General features: G+C 48.9%; 1 protein-coding gene across 1 annotated transcript; it reads left to right on the top strand.

Moving 5' to 3' along the window:
- Nucleotides 1-694: 694 nt before the first annotated feature.
- Nucleotides 695-16561, top strand: LOC132320845 (syntabulin-like). The gene is given in 7 exon segments (XM_059834470.1): nt 695-721; nt 836-932; nt 9881-9983; nt 11877-12140; nt 13066-13200; nt 15152-16268; nt 16511-16561. Coding segments are annotated over 7 exon segments (1794 nt in total).
- Nucleotides 16562-17443: the final 882 nt, after the last annotated feature.

The following is a 17443-nucleotide window of genomic DNA, read 5'->3' as shown; positions in this document are numbered from 1 at the left end:
AGCATGTGGAGGGCACTGTCCAAATGCCTTTTTTTTGGGCACTGACAGGCAGGGGGCATCGACTACTGCTCTAAGAAGGACTGTTCCAGTGTTTGACCACCCAGGAAATGGTGGGCATAGCCCCAGGAAAAGGGGGAGAAAGCAGCACGGGTGGGGATAGCAACGCCACCTGCACTGTGAGAAACACCAAGACTTTTTTGGCAGTTTTCAAGCCTTTATTTTCTTTTACTGCCTGATAATTAGACTTAGAGGGCTGGCAGCCCTTGAGGGCCGGCACATGCCCCAGCTGCTGGCCCACCCCGGTTTCGGCAGTGCCTGGGGCATTCTTCTAGTGCTGCCGGCGGGGTGGCCTCTTCCTGGCTGGAGAGGAAGCCTCGGGGCTGCCGGCCCTCCTCTTCGGGGGTTGCCGTGGCCCCCCAGGGGAGTGGTCCCTGCCCCGGCTGGGAGTAGATGGATGTGCCATGGCCTCCTCGGGATCCTCCGGGGGCTCTTCTTGCTCCCCAGGAATAGGAACGGGGGCAGAGGGAGGGCTGCCAGGACCCCCACGAAGGGCAGCTGCTGAGGTGCTGGGGAGGTCGTCCACGTTGGTTCCCTCGGAGCTGCTGGAGGGGGCCGGGACAGGTGTGGGAGACCCTCCTCGGGAGGCAGCGGGGCTGGGGGCAGCCACGGGGCTGCCCTCCCGCTCCCCGGCAGCATGGCCATCCTCCAGACCCAGCAGACGGTGGGCTTCCCCACTGCACCATCGCACAGCAACATTAATAAGTTGGTGCACAAATGTTGCCGCACGGCTTTGGAGGGAGGCCCCCAGCAGCTGGACCAGTAGGTCTTCATGTAGCCCAAAGAGGACCAGGAGGGGCATGACGAGGTCCTCCACGATGGCCGCCAGCGAACGCCGGTTCCCAAAGATCCGTCCCAGCTCCTGACGCACCCAGGTCAGAAGGGGCTGGAGGAGAGCTGGGTGGACCCGGAAAAGGGATGCCCAGGTGTTGGGCTGGAGGCCACCCAGAGAAGCCCTGGACACCATCCCCACAGGCTGTGGTTGTGTCGCTGCAGGGCTGTGGGCAGCTGGATGGCCAGGAACTCCTCCTGCCTGGTGGCTGACGACGGATGAAGCCACAGGTGGGACAACATGCTCCTCAAAGTTGTCGTCTGCCCGCACCGAGTGCACGATGGAGAGGATCCTCCTCTTGCAGAGGGGGCACTCGGGCTTGCTCTCAGCCCACCGCAGGATGCACCCGTAACAGAATTGGTGGAGGCATGGCATCACGTAAGCGGCATTGTCCCAGCTGTCCAGGCATATTGGACAGCAGTTCTCCAGCTCCGTGGCCATGCTCTCCACGTGCTGCGGTGGGCTGGGGGGAGCTGGCGATGTCAAGAGGCTCCCTCGCACCGGTGCTGCAGCAGCGGGTGTCACACTAGAAAAGGAAGAGAGGCCACGGTCATTGGGTGGCCCGGCGAGGGGTGGAAGAAATGCCCAGGTCCCTCAAGAAGGAAACCCTCCCAGCTCCCCAGGGTGAGGTGTCCCCGCACAGCTCACCTCTGCTGCTGTGAGGGTGCCTCCTGGGTGCCCCGGCTGCCTGAAGCTGGCAGGGCCGGGAAAATCCTTTGACGGCTCTGGGGTTGGACACGGAGAGCTGCAACAAACAACTCCCTGAGCACGACACCAGCACCAAAGGTCTCGCTTAACACTCCAAACCTCGCGAACTCGCTCAGCTGGAGTGCTGGCACGAGCTGGCTGGGTGCGACTCGGCGCCCAGATATAAGCAGTGGGGGATGCCTGGTCACAATCCATCGCTTGGGAATATCACAGTCCGTCACTAGGTGACATCACAGTCTGTCTCTCGGGGACGTCTCAGTCCATCCCTTGGTGACAACAGAACCCATCGGTTGAATCGGGGATTCAGTGACATCAGAATCCATATCTTGTTGATGACACTGTCCCAACGGGCCATCCTCGCCCAAGGCGCTCACCCTGGCAGCGCTGCAGCCCCAGTACACACATCTGGGGTTACCGCAACACCAGTGCCCACTCCGTCCCCCCACCTCTTGTCTTGTGCTCGGCATCGGTGTTTCACGCCAGTTACCGAGGTCTCATCCATGTCTTCCCAGAGCCCTGTCAGGTCGCTCTGGCCATGGCAGATGTCTCCAGGCACATACGACAAGAGGGTTCATTGGGTAACACCCCGTGCCTCCCTGGGAGGCTGCAGGACAAAGTCCCACAGGCTCTTCCCACACCCCAGCATGCTGGCCAGCCCTCGGGGCTCCCCTGCTTCCTCCCACAGGGATCAAGGGCAGCACTTGGCTCGCTCTCACAGTTTTTCTCCTGTCTTTCTCCCCTAGCCAGAAGGCACAAGGGTGATGCCCTCTGCTCAGCACCCATCAGGCCTCATGCCGGTGCTATGTCCCATGTTGGATCCTGGACAGGAGGGAGGCCGACATAGCAGAGGGGCTCAGGGGAGGCAAGGAGGGTCTGTGGGGCTGGGGCTGGTTCAGCATGGACCAGAGAAGGTGTTGGGGCACCTCACAGCACACGCTGGTGCCTATGGGGAAGGTATCAAGGGGATAGAAATACAAGGGTAACTATTTATTCCTGTGCATGAGGTGTCCCAGCCAAATGGGGGCACCCCAAATGGGGTTGGACGCAGGGTTCTTCTCATCTTGGAGCGTTCATGTACAATAAGATCTGAGTAATCACCAGCACCCAGACGATGCTGGGAGAGTTTCAGAGATGTGCTAGAGGGGCTGGGATGCTGGCGTTGTTTTGGTTGCCCAGGGGTGTCTTTTATCCTGCTTAGTTTGATGGCATTGATTAATTCCTTTTCAAATTCTTCAGAGCCTTGCAAACTACTGATGTCAAACCCGTTAGGCTATAGCTGCGCAGCTGCCTGACTCCAGTTCTTTGGGGAAATGTTTTCTGTAGCTCAGTGTGCTGGTTTTGGCTGGGGTAGAGTTAACTTTCTTCATAGCAGCTAGTATGGGGCTGTGTTTTGGATTTGTGCTGGAAACAGTGTTGATAAAGCAGGGATGTTTTAGTTACTGCTGAGCAGTGCTTACACAGAGTCAAGGCCTTTTCTGCTTCTCACCACCAGCGAGTAGGCTAGGGGTGCACAAGAAGTTGGGAGGGAACACAGCCGGGACAGCTGACCCCAACTGACCAAAGGGATATTCCATACCATATGACGTCATGCTCAGCATATAAATCTGGGGGAAGAAGAAGGAAGGGGGGGACATTTGGAGTAATGGCGTTTGTCTTCCCAAGTAACCGTTACGCGTGATGGAGCCCTGCTTTCCTGGAGATGGCTGAACACCTGCCTGCCGATGGGAAGTGGTGAATGAATTCCTTGTTTTGCTTTGCTTGCGTGTGCGGCTTTTGCTTTACCTATTAAACTGTCTTTATCTCAACCCACGAGCTTTCTCACTTTTACTCTTCCGATTCTCTCCCCCATCCCACCTGGGGGGAGTGAGCGAGCGGCTGTGTGGTGCTTGGTTGCCAGCTGGGCTTAAACCACTACAGTCCTGCTAAGTCAGAGGTAGATGATGTCGTAAGTTCTTGCTCTGAGAGAGGGCTTCAGTTTCATGGGTGAGTTCTTTCTGAATTCTGAAAGAAGTTCCCTGACTGCTTTGATCCAGCCTGCTGAACTCAGTCCTTGCTTCCTCGCCCCACCTGCTCGAGATCATAATTTTTGTGAAAATGGAGACAAAGGATTTGTTTGAAGATCCTCTACGTACAACTCAAAACGGGAAATCTCCCTGCCTGCCTCCTGACTTGCCTCCTCCTCTCCATTCTTTTTGTCTTTCTGAGGCTGAAGACTGCTCTAGTTCGATTTCCCTGGCTGTTTGTGGTTCTAACGCTTGTCATTCTATTCCTGCAGTTCTTCTCCCTGTGACACGGCTACCTCGTCCCCATTCCCGACTGCCTTCCTCTCCACCCGCTGGAGTTGCTTAAAGAAGACTTTGGTTCGGAGATCTTCCCCCCAAAACCTGAACCAGGTGAGGGTAAAAATGCGTCTGCCAGACGGCCAGTTGCTGCTTCCAGAATTGCCCCCGGTATCTTTTGTTTTGTTCTCTGCTCCCTTTGCACGCGGGACTGTGGCCTCTCCCCGGTTGACTTTCTGTTGCTGAATTTGACTAGAAATCATCTGGTAGCACTGAGCAGAGCTTTTCAGTGGCCAGTGTGTGCAGACCTTCCAGAGCACTTCAGCTCCAGTCATGAATACCAGACTGGCCAGCATGGGCCTGTATGTCAGGGGAAGGATCCATACAGGAGATGTCTCTGGATCTGGCAGCCTTACATACTGCGGGACTCTGCCTCTCTTGAAAATGGAGATTGCCTGAGCCGTTGGGCAGCTCCTTCAGGCTCTGTAGGGGAAGAGAGCGAGCAGCAAGGTCGTGTTCTCGAGGATCTCGGCTTGAGAATGCCGTTTATGGAAGAGCCTCCTCCTAGACCTTGTCTCTTACAAACGGCTTGCTTAAGCAACCCTCTATGGTGCAGGCTGCCTGGAGACCTTGGGAAGGACCCATTGCTCGTGACCAGCTGTTTCTCCATCCCTGTGCTTGGCGTATGGAAGCTGCTCTCAGCGCTGATGCTGGGAGGTCTGAGGCCTTCTATGAAAGCTCTCAGTTCATCTGCTGGCTCTGGTTTTCCCAGACTGTGCATCAAGTACAGCTTTGTTGAGCCTCAAGTGGGGCTCTTGTTCTTGTCCAGACTTTTGCTCTGACACCATCAAGTGCGGAGGACTGGGATTTTTCAAAAGCATCATGTTTCTCTTTGGGCTTCCTGGGGAGGGGTTGCAGTTGTGCAAGGCGTGTTGGGGAGCTCAGTCTTCCTTTGGGATGCTCTCTGTGGGACAGGACAATTGCTTTGAGCTGCCTGTATTTCTGGAAGGCTTACCCACATTTGCCTTCCATCGGAAATACTGCTTAGTGGCACTTGTTTTTAATTAATAAAAAAAAAGGGCGGGGAGGGAGGGGTGTGTGAATAGCAGAGTGCGAGTGTACAGTGGATGATCTTCTCCTGCTTGGAGTAAATGGTTTTATCATTAAAAATATCCCTTCAGTGTTCCAAAAATCAGTTCCCTTAAAGATTGAAGTGCTTGCTGATGGATTCCTGGCTGACAAAATCCCCTCCCAGCTTGCTTCAATATGAAATCCTCTTTAAAGTGGCATTGAGATTATCTGGCGTGATTTCCTTCAATTAATCATACTTGTCTAAAGCCTGCATTTTTGTTCCTAAATACTAGGATCAGAAGTTCATAGAAACATCTTCTGTGTCTGGTTTAAATGAGTTAAAGCTCTTGTCGTGTCGGGTTGAGGTTTTCTAATGTTATTTTTTCCTCTTTCAGAGGGAGATGAACACGCATATCTCGCCCTCCAGGAGCGAGGACGCCATGTCCGGGTTCAAGCCCGTGCTATCCTCAAAGCTTGCGTCCTGGAGTTGGGCATGGAGGGGCGTCACCCTGGGAAGGTGTGGTGTGCTGTAGCAGTTGGAGCTGTGAGGTCTGGAAGGCACCAGCGCTGTGAAGTCTGGTGGGTGGTGGGGGGTGGATGCGGCTGTTGGGGGTCCGTCATTTGCATAGCCCCGCCCTCCCCCGCACGCTTCAGAACGTTTGGGTTCCGGTGGCAGTTTGTGAGTGGTCCCTCCCAGTTGGCTCAACGGACCCGGCACAGCCAGTAGATCCCGCTGGAGCTCCTCTCTCTGGCATGAATCCCTCGGTGTTGGAGATTTAGAAGAGGTGACATTTGAATCTCCAGGTCTCCTCAGATGACCTTCAGGAGCTGTGGGCTGTGGGTGGGGACTGGCTCTCTTTCCACTTCCTAAGTGGAACAGCTTTAAGAGGTGAATCTGCCATTTCCCTTCTTCTGGGGGTTACGGGAGCTGTTTGGGAGGTGAGGGAGATGTACATTCACGGTCTTGAGCCAAATTGGATAGAGCAGAGATGGACGGTCATTTGTCTGACCTCAGCTGTGTATCTGTAATGTAGCTGTAATTGTCTCCGCCTGCAGAAGTGGACTGAGGTCCTATTTTGTTTTAAAGGAGATATAACAAATAAAATCAGTGACTCTAGTGCGCTGTCTTTCTGCCCAAATATGTAAGCATTTACTTTAGGATAAGGTAAGCAGTGCCTTGAACTCACTGGTTCTACTGAGTAACTCTCCGTTGTCTAAAAATGGGACCGATGTTGGCTCAGACGCGGGTGTCTACGTTAGAGACATTCGTGTTTAGTCAGATGAATCCCACCCCAGTCTCCTGTGGTCCTCATCAGGTCTCTGACAGCTCTGCTGTTAGCCCTTATGGAAGCCAAGTACAGTCTCTGTCTCTTTTATCTCTCCTTTTTTGTTTGTTTAGGGTTTTTGGGTTTTTTTTGTTTAACAGAAAGGAAAGTCAGTCTTGGACATTCAGCTGCCGAAGAAAGTTGGTGTTTGAAGATCACGCTTGGATCTTTCAAGTAGGTCTAATTAGATGCCTTTTCCTCTTCTGTTCATCCCTGATAAGCTTAGGCACTCTCTGTTTGTCCTGTTTCTGAGGACCGCTGCCCAAGGCGCCTAGCATTGCACAGGGAAATTTCTGTATCTCATTTCGCACCATGAATTTTGTTAGTCAGCAGGCATGAAGTATTTTTAGAACATAAGCTAACTAAATTGCACTGAAGTGAAAAAGGTGCTCTGTAACATCCGAGAGATAATTCTGGAATGTAATCAGAATATAAATATTTTGAGCAAAAGATGCTTTAAGAGTTAGATAAAATTTATTAGCATAGCACTATTTTCTTTAGTTTGGATTTTTATAGTTCTTCGATTTAAAGTTTGAATTTAAACAAATTTAGTTGAATTGATGTGGAAAACATGTTCAAATAGCCAAGCATTTCTTTCAAAGGAGAATAAGCTAAGTAGCACTTACAGTTTTGGCTTTGAAGTGTTTTCTATGTTTGAATGCAAATCTACAAGTTTCTGTTGAATTCAAGTGGCCTAGAAAAGTGATCTTTTAATTCTGTGTCGCAAATTTTATGAGCCACCCCCTTCTAAAAAATGATGGTTGCCGTTGCTTAGTGGAGATGTAGACAATTAGTGGTTGGACTGTGGCCTCTCAAGACACATCTCTCCTTTTGTTCAGAAGACTCTTAGGCTGTAGCAAGCGCCCAGACGTCACAGCGAAAATGGAGGATGCAAAAAAGAAGTCAGCAAGTTACAAAGGAGGAATGGGCAAGTAAAAGGCAAAAGCCTGAGTCCCATCTGTCCTAAATAATGAACTGCTCAGCCCTGGGCTGGTGGCACAGGCCACCTGCAATTCAGGGTGTCGAGCACAAATATTCTGCAGTAAGGTACTTATCTCCTTCCTCACAGAAGGGGAAAAAAAAAAAAAAAAAAAAAAGGAGATGCCTGTCACTTAGTTCAGTAAAGGGAAAAGAAATTTCTATTTAGATGTGTGTGCAGGATGGACTTGAGGACAGAGAAGAAGGGCACCCTAACAGCAGTCTGCTGGGTAGACTGAGGTGATGCGGGGAGTCTGCTCCCAGGGAAGCTGTTCCCCTTCGTAGAATTCAGTAACTGTTTTGTTGGGGGTTTGAAGCCGAGTTCCCAGCAGGCACACCATAACTCCTTTCTCTCTCTCTCTCTCTCTGGCCCGTTAATTGTCTCGATACTGCTCCAGATTTACAGAGAGTGGGATGCCCACCGTTAAAGGGAGGTTCTCGCCTCAGGATGCCTGACACCTCGAGGATAGCCTTGCGCTTGGTCCCTGAGAAAGCCACAGCTCTGACTGCAAAGCTGAGTGAGTAGGGGATGCAGAGATGGGACTTTTGCAGGGAGCGCCTGAGCCGCCGGGCTGCTGGACAGGGTGAGACCCATGCCAGCCAATTCATCTTTTAGCTCCACATGCCTTTTGGCATAGATGCAGGTCTCGTGGGGATTGTGGGGACGTGCTCCTGCATCTGGAAAAGATGGCTGAGTTCTGGCGTAAGAAGGGCCCTGGGGTTTCAAGGTCAGAGTTGAGGCAGGTATGGAAGATGGCAATAGCTGTGATCTTTAGTCAAAAAAATTCCTTTTTGTATGTTCAAGCAGTCTGGAAGATGAGTCAAAAAAGAGAAGCCGATGCTACACACACTGCACACTCTTAAGTATTTGTTTTAAATAGGCGTGAGGTCAAGCTAGAACATGCTTTGCAATTTGGGTATTTACTGCAGCAAATTTTCTGCTCTTTCTGACTGTTTTCTGTGACTTTTAGCTCGTTTCACCTCCACAGAAAGAAATACTGTGCATATGAAAGAGGCCGTTATGAATCTTCCCTTGGGAGATATTTTTTTTGTGCTCTGCTTTTAAATTACAATCTTTATTATTTATGCCAACGTTTAAAATAGCTTTCTGATTCCCTGGTTAAAGTATTCTGAACCTACTCCAGCTACATTTTACTATGCACAACTCCCACCAATCATCAGATTTTATTTCAAGTCATTTTTCATGAAATAACACGCATTGCAGCCAGAATCCTGTGTTGCTGTTACCTGGTTTTCTCTACAGTTCCTCTACAGTTTTCCAGCTGTGTTCCTCCTCCCTGTGTTGCCAGTATTTCTTTTTATCTTAGAACACACAAGTTCCCATCATCTCCCTTCCTAAACAGTGCCCTGTAATCGTGTTACCATTTTTGTTGACCTTTTTTGGGATTCCTGCAGGTTATTAACGCCTTTTTAATGAGAATCCTGGGATTGGAACTGTTTTCTGAGCAATGTTTACTCAGGAATTGGTAGATTATTCCCTGTTCTCTTTTCCTTTACATCCCCTATTTCTTTTTTTGTCTGACACCCTGTTATGTTCAAAGTGGAGCTATGGGAATAACTGATTTGGGGCTTTGCTGCCAAATCAATACATTAAAGAAAACATGTGTTTCAGACTGAACAGAGATGATACTCAACCTAAAATCTTTAGAATGACTGGGGAGATTTTTTAATGTTTTCACCCCTTTTTAAAAGAAGAAAGAAATTTGACAGTTTTCAAAATGAAAGCATCATTTCAGACAGAAAATAGAAAACTCTGGTTTTCCATTTTCTGGCCATGTTTGACTTCAAATCATAAACAGCTTCAGTGTTCGCTGACCTTTGTTCTTTGGTGGCCAGATTACTTCCCTAAAAGTATTTGTTTCCCTCAGAGTGATTCCTTTTAACACTTTTTGAGCAGTATTGAGTGCATATGTCTATATGTTCCTTCTGTTTATGTATCTCTATTTATGTGTAGGCATAGAAAGCGAAGCGAATGTCTTTATCTTAGTCATGCAAATCTCACTTATTTGATTCCACTGTGGTATAAGAGCATGGGGTAAGCGGTGGTTACTGGGCTCAAAAGTGGAAGCTCGACCATAAAGACCTCAGCAGGTCTTTGCAGAGAGATAGTGGTGGCATTTCGAACATTTGGCCCCTTTAAACACTGGGATTTTACTTGCATTTATGTACCTAGATATCTAAATCCTGGGGAGGTTGTGTTTTAGATGCCTTCACTCTATTTTTGGTTCTCATTTGACATCACAATTGTGTGTTCCGAATCACTGGGCTTCTGACGGAGCCACGTGAGCAGCCTCATTCACGTGCTGATGGCTGTGAGAAAGCAAACAGGTTGTCACAACAAATGCTCCTGGCCGCGTCCTACAATGGCTTCTGTAGCATGAGGGTTTTGTGTTCAAATGTTTTTTCTGCTCTTGTTGAAGTGCCGGTTCTGAAGACACGTTGAAAATCTGGAACAAGCCCAGCGCTTGTCCTCAGGGATGTTTGAAAATTCATGCAACTTCTAAAATGCACACAGGATGGACAAAGGAAGGACGCTTGGGATTCATTGTTATTTTGAAAACAGACTTTGAGTTATCATCATGTTTTTACTCTTCCCTTTTCCTTGCCAGGGAGTGAAGCCGATTTTAGCTCTTCAAGCAGCATGGGCGGTATTTCAGCGCCTGAAGTCCACGTGTCTGCTGCTGGAAGCAAAAGATCTTCTTTTTCTCTCAAGTAAGCAAAGCAATCTTTCGTGAATAGTGCAGGTGTCACTAGTGCAGAGGTAGACTACTCTGTAAGGTCTTGCAGCTAATACAGACAATAGCAGTATTGTGAGTTTTAAAACAATTTGGGTGATGCTGTGCTCTTGGGCAGGACTTATGTTGATGAGACCTGTGATATGAGAAAGAAGAAAAAAAAAATACAAATGCTGTGTTTGGAGACCAAAACCAAAGAGTTCAAACTGACAGGACTGGTTTCCTGCCCTTTGTGGAAGAGCTGGCAGGCAGGCTGGGACTGGCAGTGGGATAGCCCTGTGCTTAAGGCACACACGTCTCCAAGGTCGCAGCTTGCCCCAGTGTACAGAGGTTGGCAGAATGATGCTTAATGAGCAGTTTCCTGTCTGTGTCATGAGACTGTTGGAAAAATAAATGTTACTTAAGTGCTCTCTAGGTTAAACCTAATAAGTAAAGGTACTGGCTGGGGGAGAAAGCAATACTAGATATAATATGAAGCCCTAAAATCACCTTACTTGCAGTAAGATGATGTATCATTTCATAGATTATTGTGCATTTAAATGTAACTTTACGTTAGAGCATACTGACCTACTTAATTGGACAGAAGTCCTCTGTAAGAATGCTCCTTCAAATGCGTGGCTGTGTTACGCACAGTCTGGGCAAATTCTGCCTCACACAAGAGTTGATGCTCTACTGTACCGAGTGGAAAGAGATGTCTCCTTTGCAATATGTTCTCTTTTAACTGTTTGGCTTAAGTCGCTGTGAAACGTTTCCACGTTGTCACAAGCCACAGTCCTGCACTTCATTGTGAAATGGTTATAAAATGACCCAAACGGCAGCAGTGCGATGAAGCTCTGCGGCAGCCACTCAACCACCTGTTCCTTATAAACTGTTCCATTTTCGGAGAAGGGAGGAAACCAAGTCAGATGATTTTGAGAAGAGAGCTTGCTTCATAATTCTGTGGTATTTCAATTTTTATGTTTAAGGTTTCTCTTTTGCTGTCTGGATTTGCCTTTTACCATATTTTTTTGAAACCAGCCCTTCCGTTACAGTTTAGAAGAACAACTGGCATGAGAGGACGAAGTTAGCAGCGTAGTAGTGCAGAAGGCAAAGCAAGTGAGGAATGCCCCTCGAGAAGCTGTCCTCAGAGCACCCCAGCCCTTTGGCAGCTTTCAGGCAATGCAGATACCAATTGCTGTCAAACACACAGTTGACAGTCCGATTATTTAGTAAAGAGTGGGAAAAGAAAGGTAGATATGTATGAGGGCAAACTGAAAGGAAGAAAGAAAAGGCTGTGCTTTTTTAATACTCTTTCAGACTGCTCACAGTGGGTTTCGAACTATATCTAAGCAAGTGAATAGCTGACAATGGCAGCTGAAGCAGCCGGTATGCCAAAGGCAGGAAAGAACAGTGGCTCAACCAAAATCTGTTTTCACTGCACGCTGTGATCCTTCAGGCCGCTTGCTGAGGAGCTTGAAAGCAGTCTTACAGCAGACCTCCGTGGACAGGCATCTCTATGCAGACCTGGCTGGGAAAGGCTGAAGTGTGGTTCTTTTGGCACTAGTCCAGGCTGCAGTTCTCTCATTACTTAATGGAGTCAGAGGTTCAGGGAACGTGGATGATCTGATGGAGTCACTGGGAATCGTGCTATCCACTGAGAAATGTGAAAATGGCTGAGGTTTTCCTAGATCACGTAATTCAGACTGAGTGCCCCACAGTCAGTGAAAGAACGTGCAGTGGCTGATGACTTTGGGACTGACTTTCTTCACGGCCACTCACAGTTACCTGTCTGTTTTAGTGTTTAGACAACTTTGTGTGTAAAATAAGACACATAATGGGTTGCGTGATGAGGATAATCCAATATGCCTTAACCGTGTTGCTTCCCCTGCAGCCGTGGCCCTTATGGTCGGAATAATGGATCCTTATCCTACAAGTCCAGAGCCAGCCCACCTGCTTCTCGTGAAAAGGACCCTTTGTCAAGACTGGGCAAAAGCCAGCTGTGTCCTGCTAACGTCCACCAGAATTACGGGGCTTCTTCAGCCAGCAGGAGCAAGCCAGGCTCATGCAAAGGAAGCGACAGCAGCTCAGTGATGAGGCAAGTCTTTATTTCAGCATGCCAGTGTTCAGCACGCTGACTTACCGTCTCTGCACGGTAATGTGGCATTGGCTGTCTGGGTTGCCGTGCAGGTCAACTTGCTCCTCAGCATAGGTGTGACTCCTCATATTGGTGGCTCGCCAGTCAACAGGGTGCTCCATCCCCTGTAAAAGCTTTATTGTTCCAGCACTGTAAAACTCAAGGTTACTTTTAGTCAAAGCCCGTTATAGTTGGTTTTCACCCCAAGGCAGGCTCCTTCATGTGGTTTCAGGGCATCAATTCCCATGTGGATTTACTGGTTCTTTTGTATAAGGGTCCTTTCGCTTTGGAGAGTCTTGGATGGGGTAGTATAGAAAATATGATACACTCAGGTGAAAATTCACCCTGCCCAGCCTTAGGCACCTCTCTGTGCAGTTTCCCGTACAGGAAAGAAAACAGATACCTGTCAGAGCATGCAACACGTATTGCAGAGAAGAAATTGCCACCACGCTGCTGCTGTTGCCCTCTCTCTCTCTCTCTCTCTCAGGCGACTCAACAGCCAAGCATGTCAGATATGCACCTAAAGCCAGACAGGATGAATCTAGGTTTCAGGGTGCTCAGCTTCCTACCTCACATGTGGAGCTGAACGCAGTCCCTACACTACCTCACCTGACCGTGTCTGCAGCTGGGTGCCTTTGCCGGTGGCCCGGCTGCCTGCCCTTGGGCACACCACCTGTTTAGGGTGAGGGGTTGGCTGCGTGTTTTAAAGTTAAGTGTCTCCCTGCACTGAAGACAAGTATAACAAATAGCAAATTTTGCACATAGCCACAAATCAGCCATTTCCTCAAGTACTTTGATTTGCCGGAGGGAGTCACTTGTGCAGGCGGTGAGGAGCCCCAAATGAGTCAAGCTTTGTATTAGTGTATGGGATGTTTTTCTTTTTGCCAGGACTTAAGAACTGTAGGAGCGATGTTATGTGATGGTTTGATTTTTTTTTTCTTGTCACCATTTCTTGTGGTGACAATCACAGCATGAAGCCAGAAAATCCAGAGCAGTGCTTGACTCCTCTGCAGCAGAAGGAACTTACAGTGCGGCATTTGAAAACAAAGCTGAAGGAATCTGAGAGCAAACTTAAAGAAAGGTATATTTCACTTCAGAAATCAGAATTAGAAAGACTAATTCAGGAGCAATTAGGGGTGGGAATCCTGAATGTTTTTACTCATTTCTGGACCACATAAAGTCTTCATTAAGAAATTTGAAATATGATCAATCTGATTAGGGTCGTTTCAGGTATTTCAGGTTTCATAGCGTGCTCCGTGAATACGTACCATGCAGTTTAGTTATGAATATGGCTGCCTCTTTTCCCTTTTCTGAACTTCCCTAGCAGAATGTTTTTAAAGGGTCATTTTTTACCAGTCTGATTTAGCATTGAGACCTTTTCTACATAAGAGTTTCGACTTGCAAGCATGTTATTACCTTAGTCTCCTGTTCTGCTTGATTCAGTGAAAGATGACTACAGCTGTCCCCCTTCTCCCCTAATGAAAGAAAAGCTCTTACACCAACCAGTGTGCCCGCTTGTGGTTTTGTCGCTTAGATACTGATTTTTTCGCAAGAGCCCTTTGTATGGATGCTGAGCAAAAAAGCGGCAATGTGCATTCCACAGCAACAGACGTCATCTCTGTCATCTCTTTTACTAAAGCTGCACTCTGAGAGCTGGCTCTCCAGCACACACAGCCCAGGCGGGCACAAAGGGGTGTTTGAGTGGAGCCCCAAGGCAGAGTCCCAGGGACCCCTTGGACCAGCTCGGGATAGCCCGACCTCTGCATCTGGGAGGGCTGGATCTCAGTAAGGGCCCCCTCTCCCCACTTGCTTGCAAGTCAAGGCAGCAGCCTCTGGCTCCACGCTGGGCTGGGTGGGTGCAAAGCAAGCCAGATGCCTGCAGCCCCGAGCCCTCCTGCTGTCTGAGGCCAGTGTTGGCTCTGGCTGTACGTGACGAGCTGCTGGCAGGCACGGGGGACGCATCCAGGCAGCAGTTCCTCATTGCACAGAATCATAGAATCATTAAGACCTGTGAGATCAGCTAGTCAAACCATCAACCCCACACCACCATGCCCACTAAACCGTGTCCCACAATGCCACGTCCACACATTCCTTGAACACCTCCAGCGATGGTGACTCCACCACCTCCCTGGGCAGCCTGTCCCAATGCTTCACCACTTTCTCAGTATAGAAGTTTTTCCTAATATCCAACCTGAACCTCCCCTGGCACAACTTGAGGCCATTTCCTCTAGTCCTGTCACTAGTCACCTGGGAGAAGAGACCAACACCCACCTCTCCGCAACCCCCTTTCAGGTAGCTGTAGAGAGTGATGAGGTCTCCCCACAGCCTCCTCTTCTCCAGACTGAACATCCCCAGTTCCCTCAGCCGCTCCTCATAAGACTTGTGTTCCAGACCCCTCACCAGCTTCGTCGCCCTTCTCTGGACACGCTCCAGCACCTCAATGTCTTTCTTGTAGTGAGGGGCCCAAAACCGAACACAGCATTCGAGGTGCGGCCTCACCAGCGCCGAGTACAGAGGCACGATCACCTCCCTGCTCCTGCTGGCCACACCATTTCTGATACAGGCCAGGATGGCGTTGGCCGCCTTGGCCACCTGGGCACACTGCCGGCTCATCTTCAGCCGGCTGTCAATCAACAGCCCCAGGTCCTTTTCTGCCGGGCAGCTTTCCAGCCTCCAGCTTTCCATTTCCTCCAGGGTGAGGCAGTAGGTGAGATGTTCAGCGCTGCACTGGTTGGACCTTACCTAGAGCCAGCACTTGCACCTCAGAATGTCCAGGATCAGAGCACAGCCCACAAGGCTGCTGGCTGTGTGGCGAGGTCGGTGACTCTAGTTAGCAATCAGCTGGCATGTCTGGGCAGCCGACTGACATCTCTGCCAGCTCCGTTCAAGGCAGCAGCAAGAGCTGCATGGAAAAACTTGCTTCTTTCTTGGAGCATCTCCACAGCATAGCCATCCCAGTGCAGTGGAGCCTCACGTTGACTCTTTAACCAACCGGTCAGCAGAAGCGTTATAACTTTTTTATTTTGCTACAGGGAAATGGAAATAGAAGAACTCAAAGCTCAGCTGGGACGGATGAAGGAAGACTGGGTTGAGGAAGAGTGTCATCGTGTGGAGGCAGAGCTGGCCGCCTTGGAAGCAAGAAGGGAAGTTAAACAACTCAAGCAGGTTATTGAAAGCATGAAAAACAGCTTGGCTGAGAAAGACAAAAAAATGCAGCAATACTTCATAGACATTAGCATTGAAAACAAGAAACTGGAATCTTTGCTGCAGAGCATGGAGATGGCTCAGAGCAGCTCTGTGAGAGATGAGCAGTGCCTGGAGCACAGGTGTGACTCAGAGGGGAAGCCGTTGGTGTTGTGTGCCACAGTGCCAGACAGCCTCACCACAGAGGACCAAGCTCTGAAGGAGGTGGCAGATAGTGGGCTGCTTCTTAATGAGGGCACAGCTAACGGGACTGATTCCTGTGAAGACAGTTTGACCACCATAACCTCCGAGTTGAGTGATCCAGCTCCCTCCAGTTCTGCTCTGAATCAAGAGATGCTTGAAAATGTTCTGGATGAGAAACTAACTTCTTCCCGGGAGGAGGAGAAAGTCAGCAATGTGATGGTGGAGCAGGCCATCCAGACTGACGTGGTGGCATCTAGCCTAGATGTGGAGCAGCTCATTCAAAACATCTTCAGAGCTCAAGATGCCTGTCCTCTAAGCCCACCGTCTTCACTGAAGGAACTGGGTGAATTTTCTCCTGGAAGGTTCAGTGACTCTGGTATCGTAGTGGACTTAACTCCAAGTCATCTAAACGCTGCCATCCTTTTGTCACCTATGGAGTCTCCATGCAGGAAGGTGGAGCACGGAGTTAATGAAAACTATTTCGTGAAAGAACGTGATTTTACAGAACCTCCTGATGATGAAGCCTTTGGGTATGTCAAGACAGGAATAAAGAAGAGATACTGTAGCACCCCTGTTGTACCAACTATCCTGTGGGCTTTCCGTACTCGGAGAGGAGGAACAGATCCCGTTTACAGTATTGGAGCATTGCTTTGTGTTTGTGGCCTGGTGGCCCTGCACTCTACACCATACACCCTTCGAGATGAAAACCTGAAGTCCACTCCACCCCTGGGCACCGGCTGGCTGAGGCAGAGAGAAAGAGGGGTGAGAGAGATCATAAAAAGTTATTGTCTATTCTGATAGTCCACTATTTTGCTCCTGACTATTTGATCGGCATTATAAATTGTTTCGAAAACACGTTTCTTGTTTCAAAATGAAAAAGCTGAACCCTGTAGTTCCACAAGATGGTTTTAACTGGTGTTTTTAACAGTACTGCTGCCTACAGAAGTAGTCTTCCTGCTCCCAGGCACTGTCTCTCCCCTGTGCTGATGTCTTTCTGGTGCCAGCACATCTGCACAGCGAACATTACCAGGGAAATCAAGGAGAATTACAGCTAGCGCTCTGCCATGTTTGTTTGCTGAATTAGCTTGAAGCTCAATCAGTTTCCCTGGCCGGTTCACTGAGCAAACGTACAAGTGCTTTGCACTGGCTCAAGGGTAGCACGAGATGCGCGTGGGAACAGATGGCCGGAGAAAGGTGGGGTATGTCTTTAGGCAGCACTAACCTGAAACATTTGTGAAACTACAGTGTTAAGTGAGGGACGTGGAGACTGGTTCCCACTAAGGGTATCACTCATGTACTCCAGAAAGGCTGCTAGTGTTTACAATTTGTTGTCCAAAGAGTCAATTCAATTTAGAGGTAAAACCCATATTTCCCAGGAAGCTTCAAGCACATCATTCATGCCTGTCTCGTGCAGTGCTCTTAATCGTTGTTGGGAGTCTTCAAACATGTTACAATGCTAAGTATAGGTGTGGATACACTTTGAAGATTGATGTTGTTTTAAAGGCTTAATGAGTTGGAACCTGATAGTCATTTGAGCCCTTTGAAATACTTTGTATAAATGTATGGTGTTTTAACTTATTGTTTATTTAATTGCTTTATTGTAAATTGCCTTTATAATCACAAGTTCAGTAAAGCATGTTAAAAATATTAAACATGTGTGAGTGTTTTCTTGTAGCAAAGCTATACAAAATGTCCCGTCTCAGCTGAGCTATCAGGCACAGGCAGAGCTGGAGGGGGCACTGTGTCAGGGCATAAGGAACCATCAGGACCCGGAGAACACCTCATTTCAGCTCCGAGCGTAAGCACTCAGTCAGAGAAAAAGGCTCCAGCCTTTTTCTGTGGACACGCAGGCCACCCGCTCTGCCGCATCCACGCTGCATTAAAGATGCAAGTGACCTCATCTTTAACCCAATGCAATCTTCCAGAAGCTTGCAACT

The sequence above is a fragment of the Gavia stellata genome, unplaced genomic scaffold, assembly GCF_030936135.1.
Source record: "Gavia stellata isolate bGavSte3 unplaced genomic scaffold, bGavSte3.hap2 HAP2_SCAFFOLD_34, whole genome shotgun sequence".
Lineage (NCBI taxonomy): Eukaryota > Metazoa > Chordata > Aves > Gaviiformes > Gaviidae > Gavia > Gavia stellata.
Note: the sequence above shows the minus strand (reverse complement) of the source record. Positions and strands in the feature narration are given on the sequence as shown.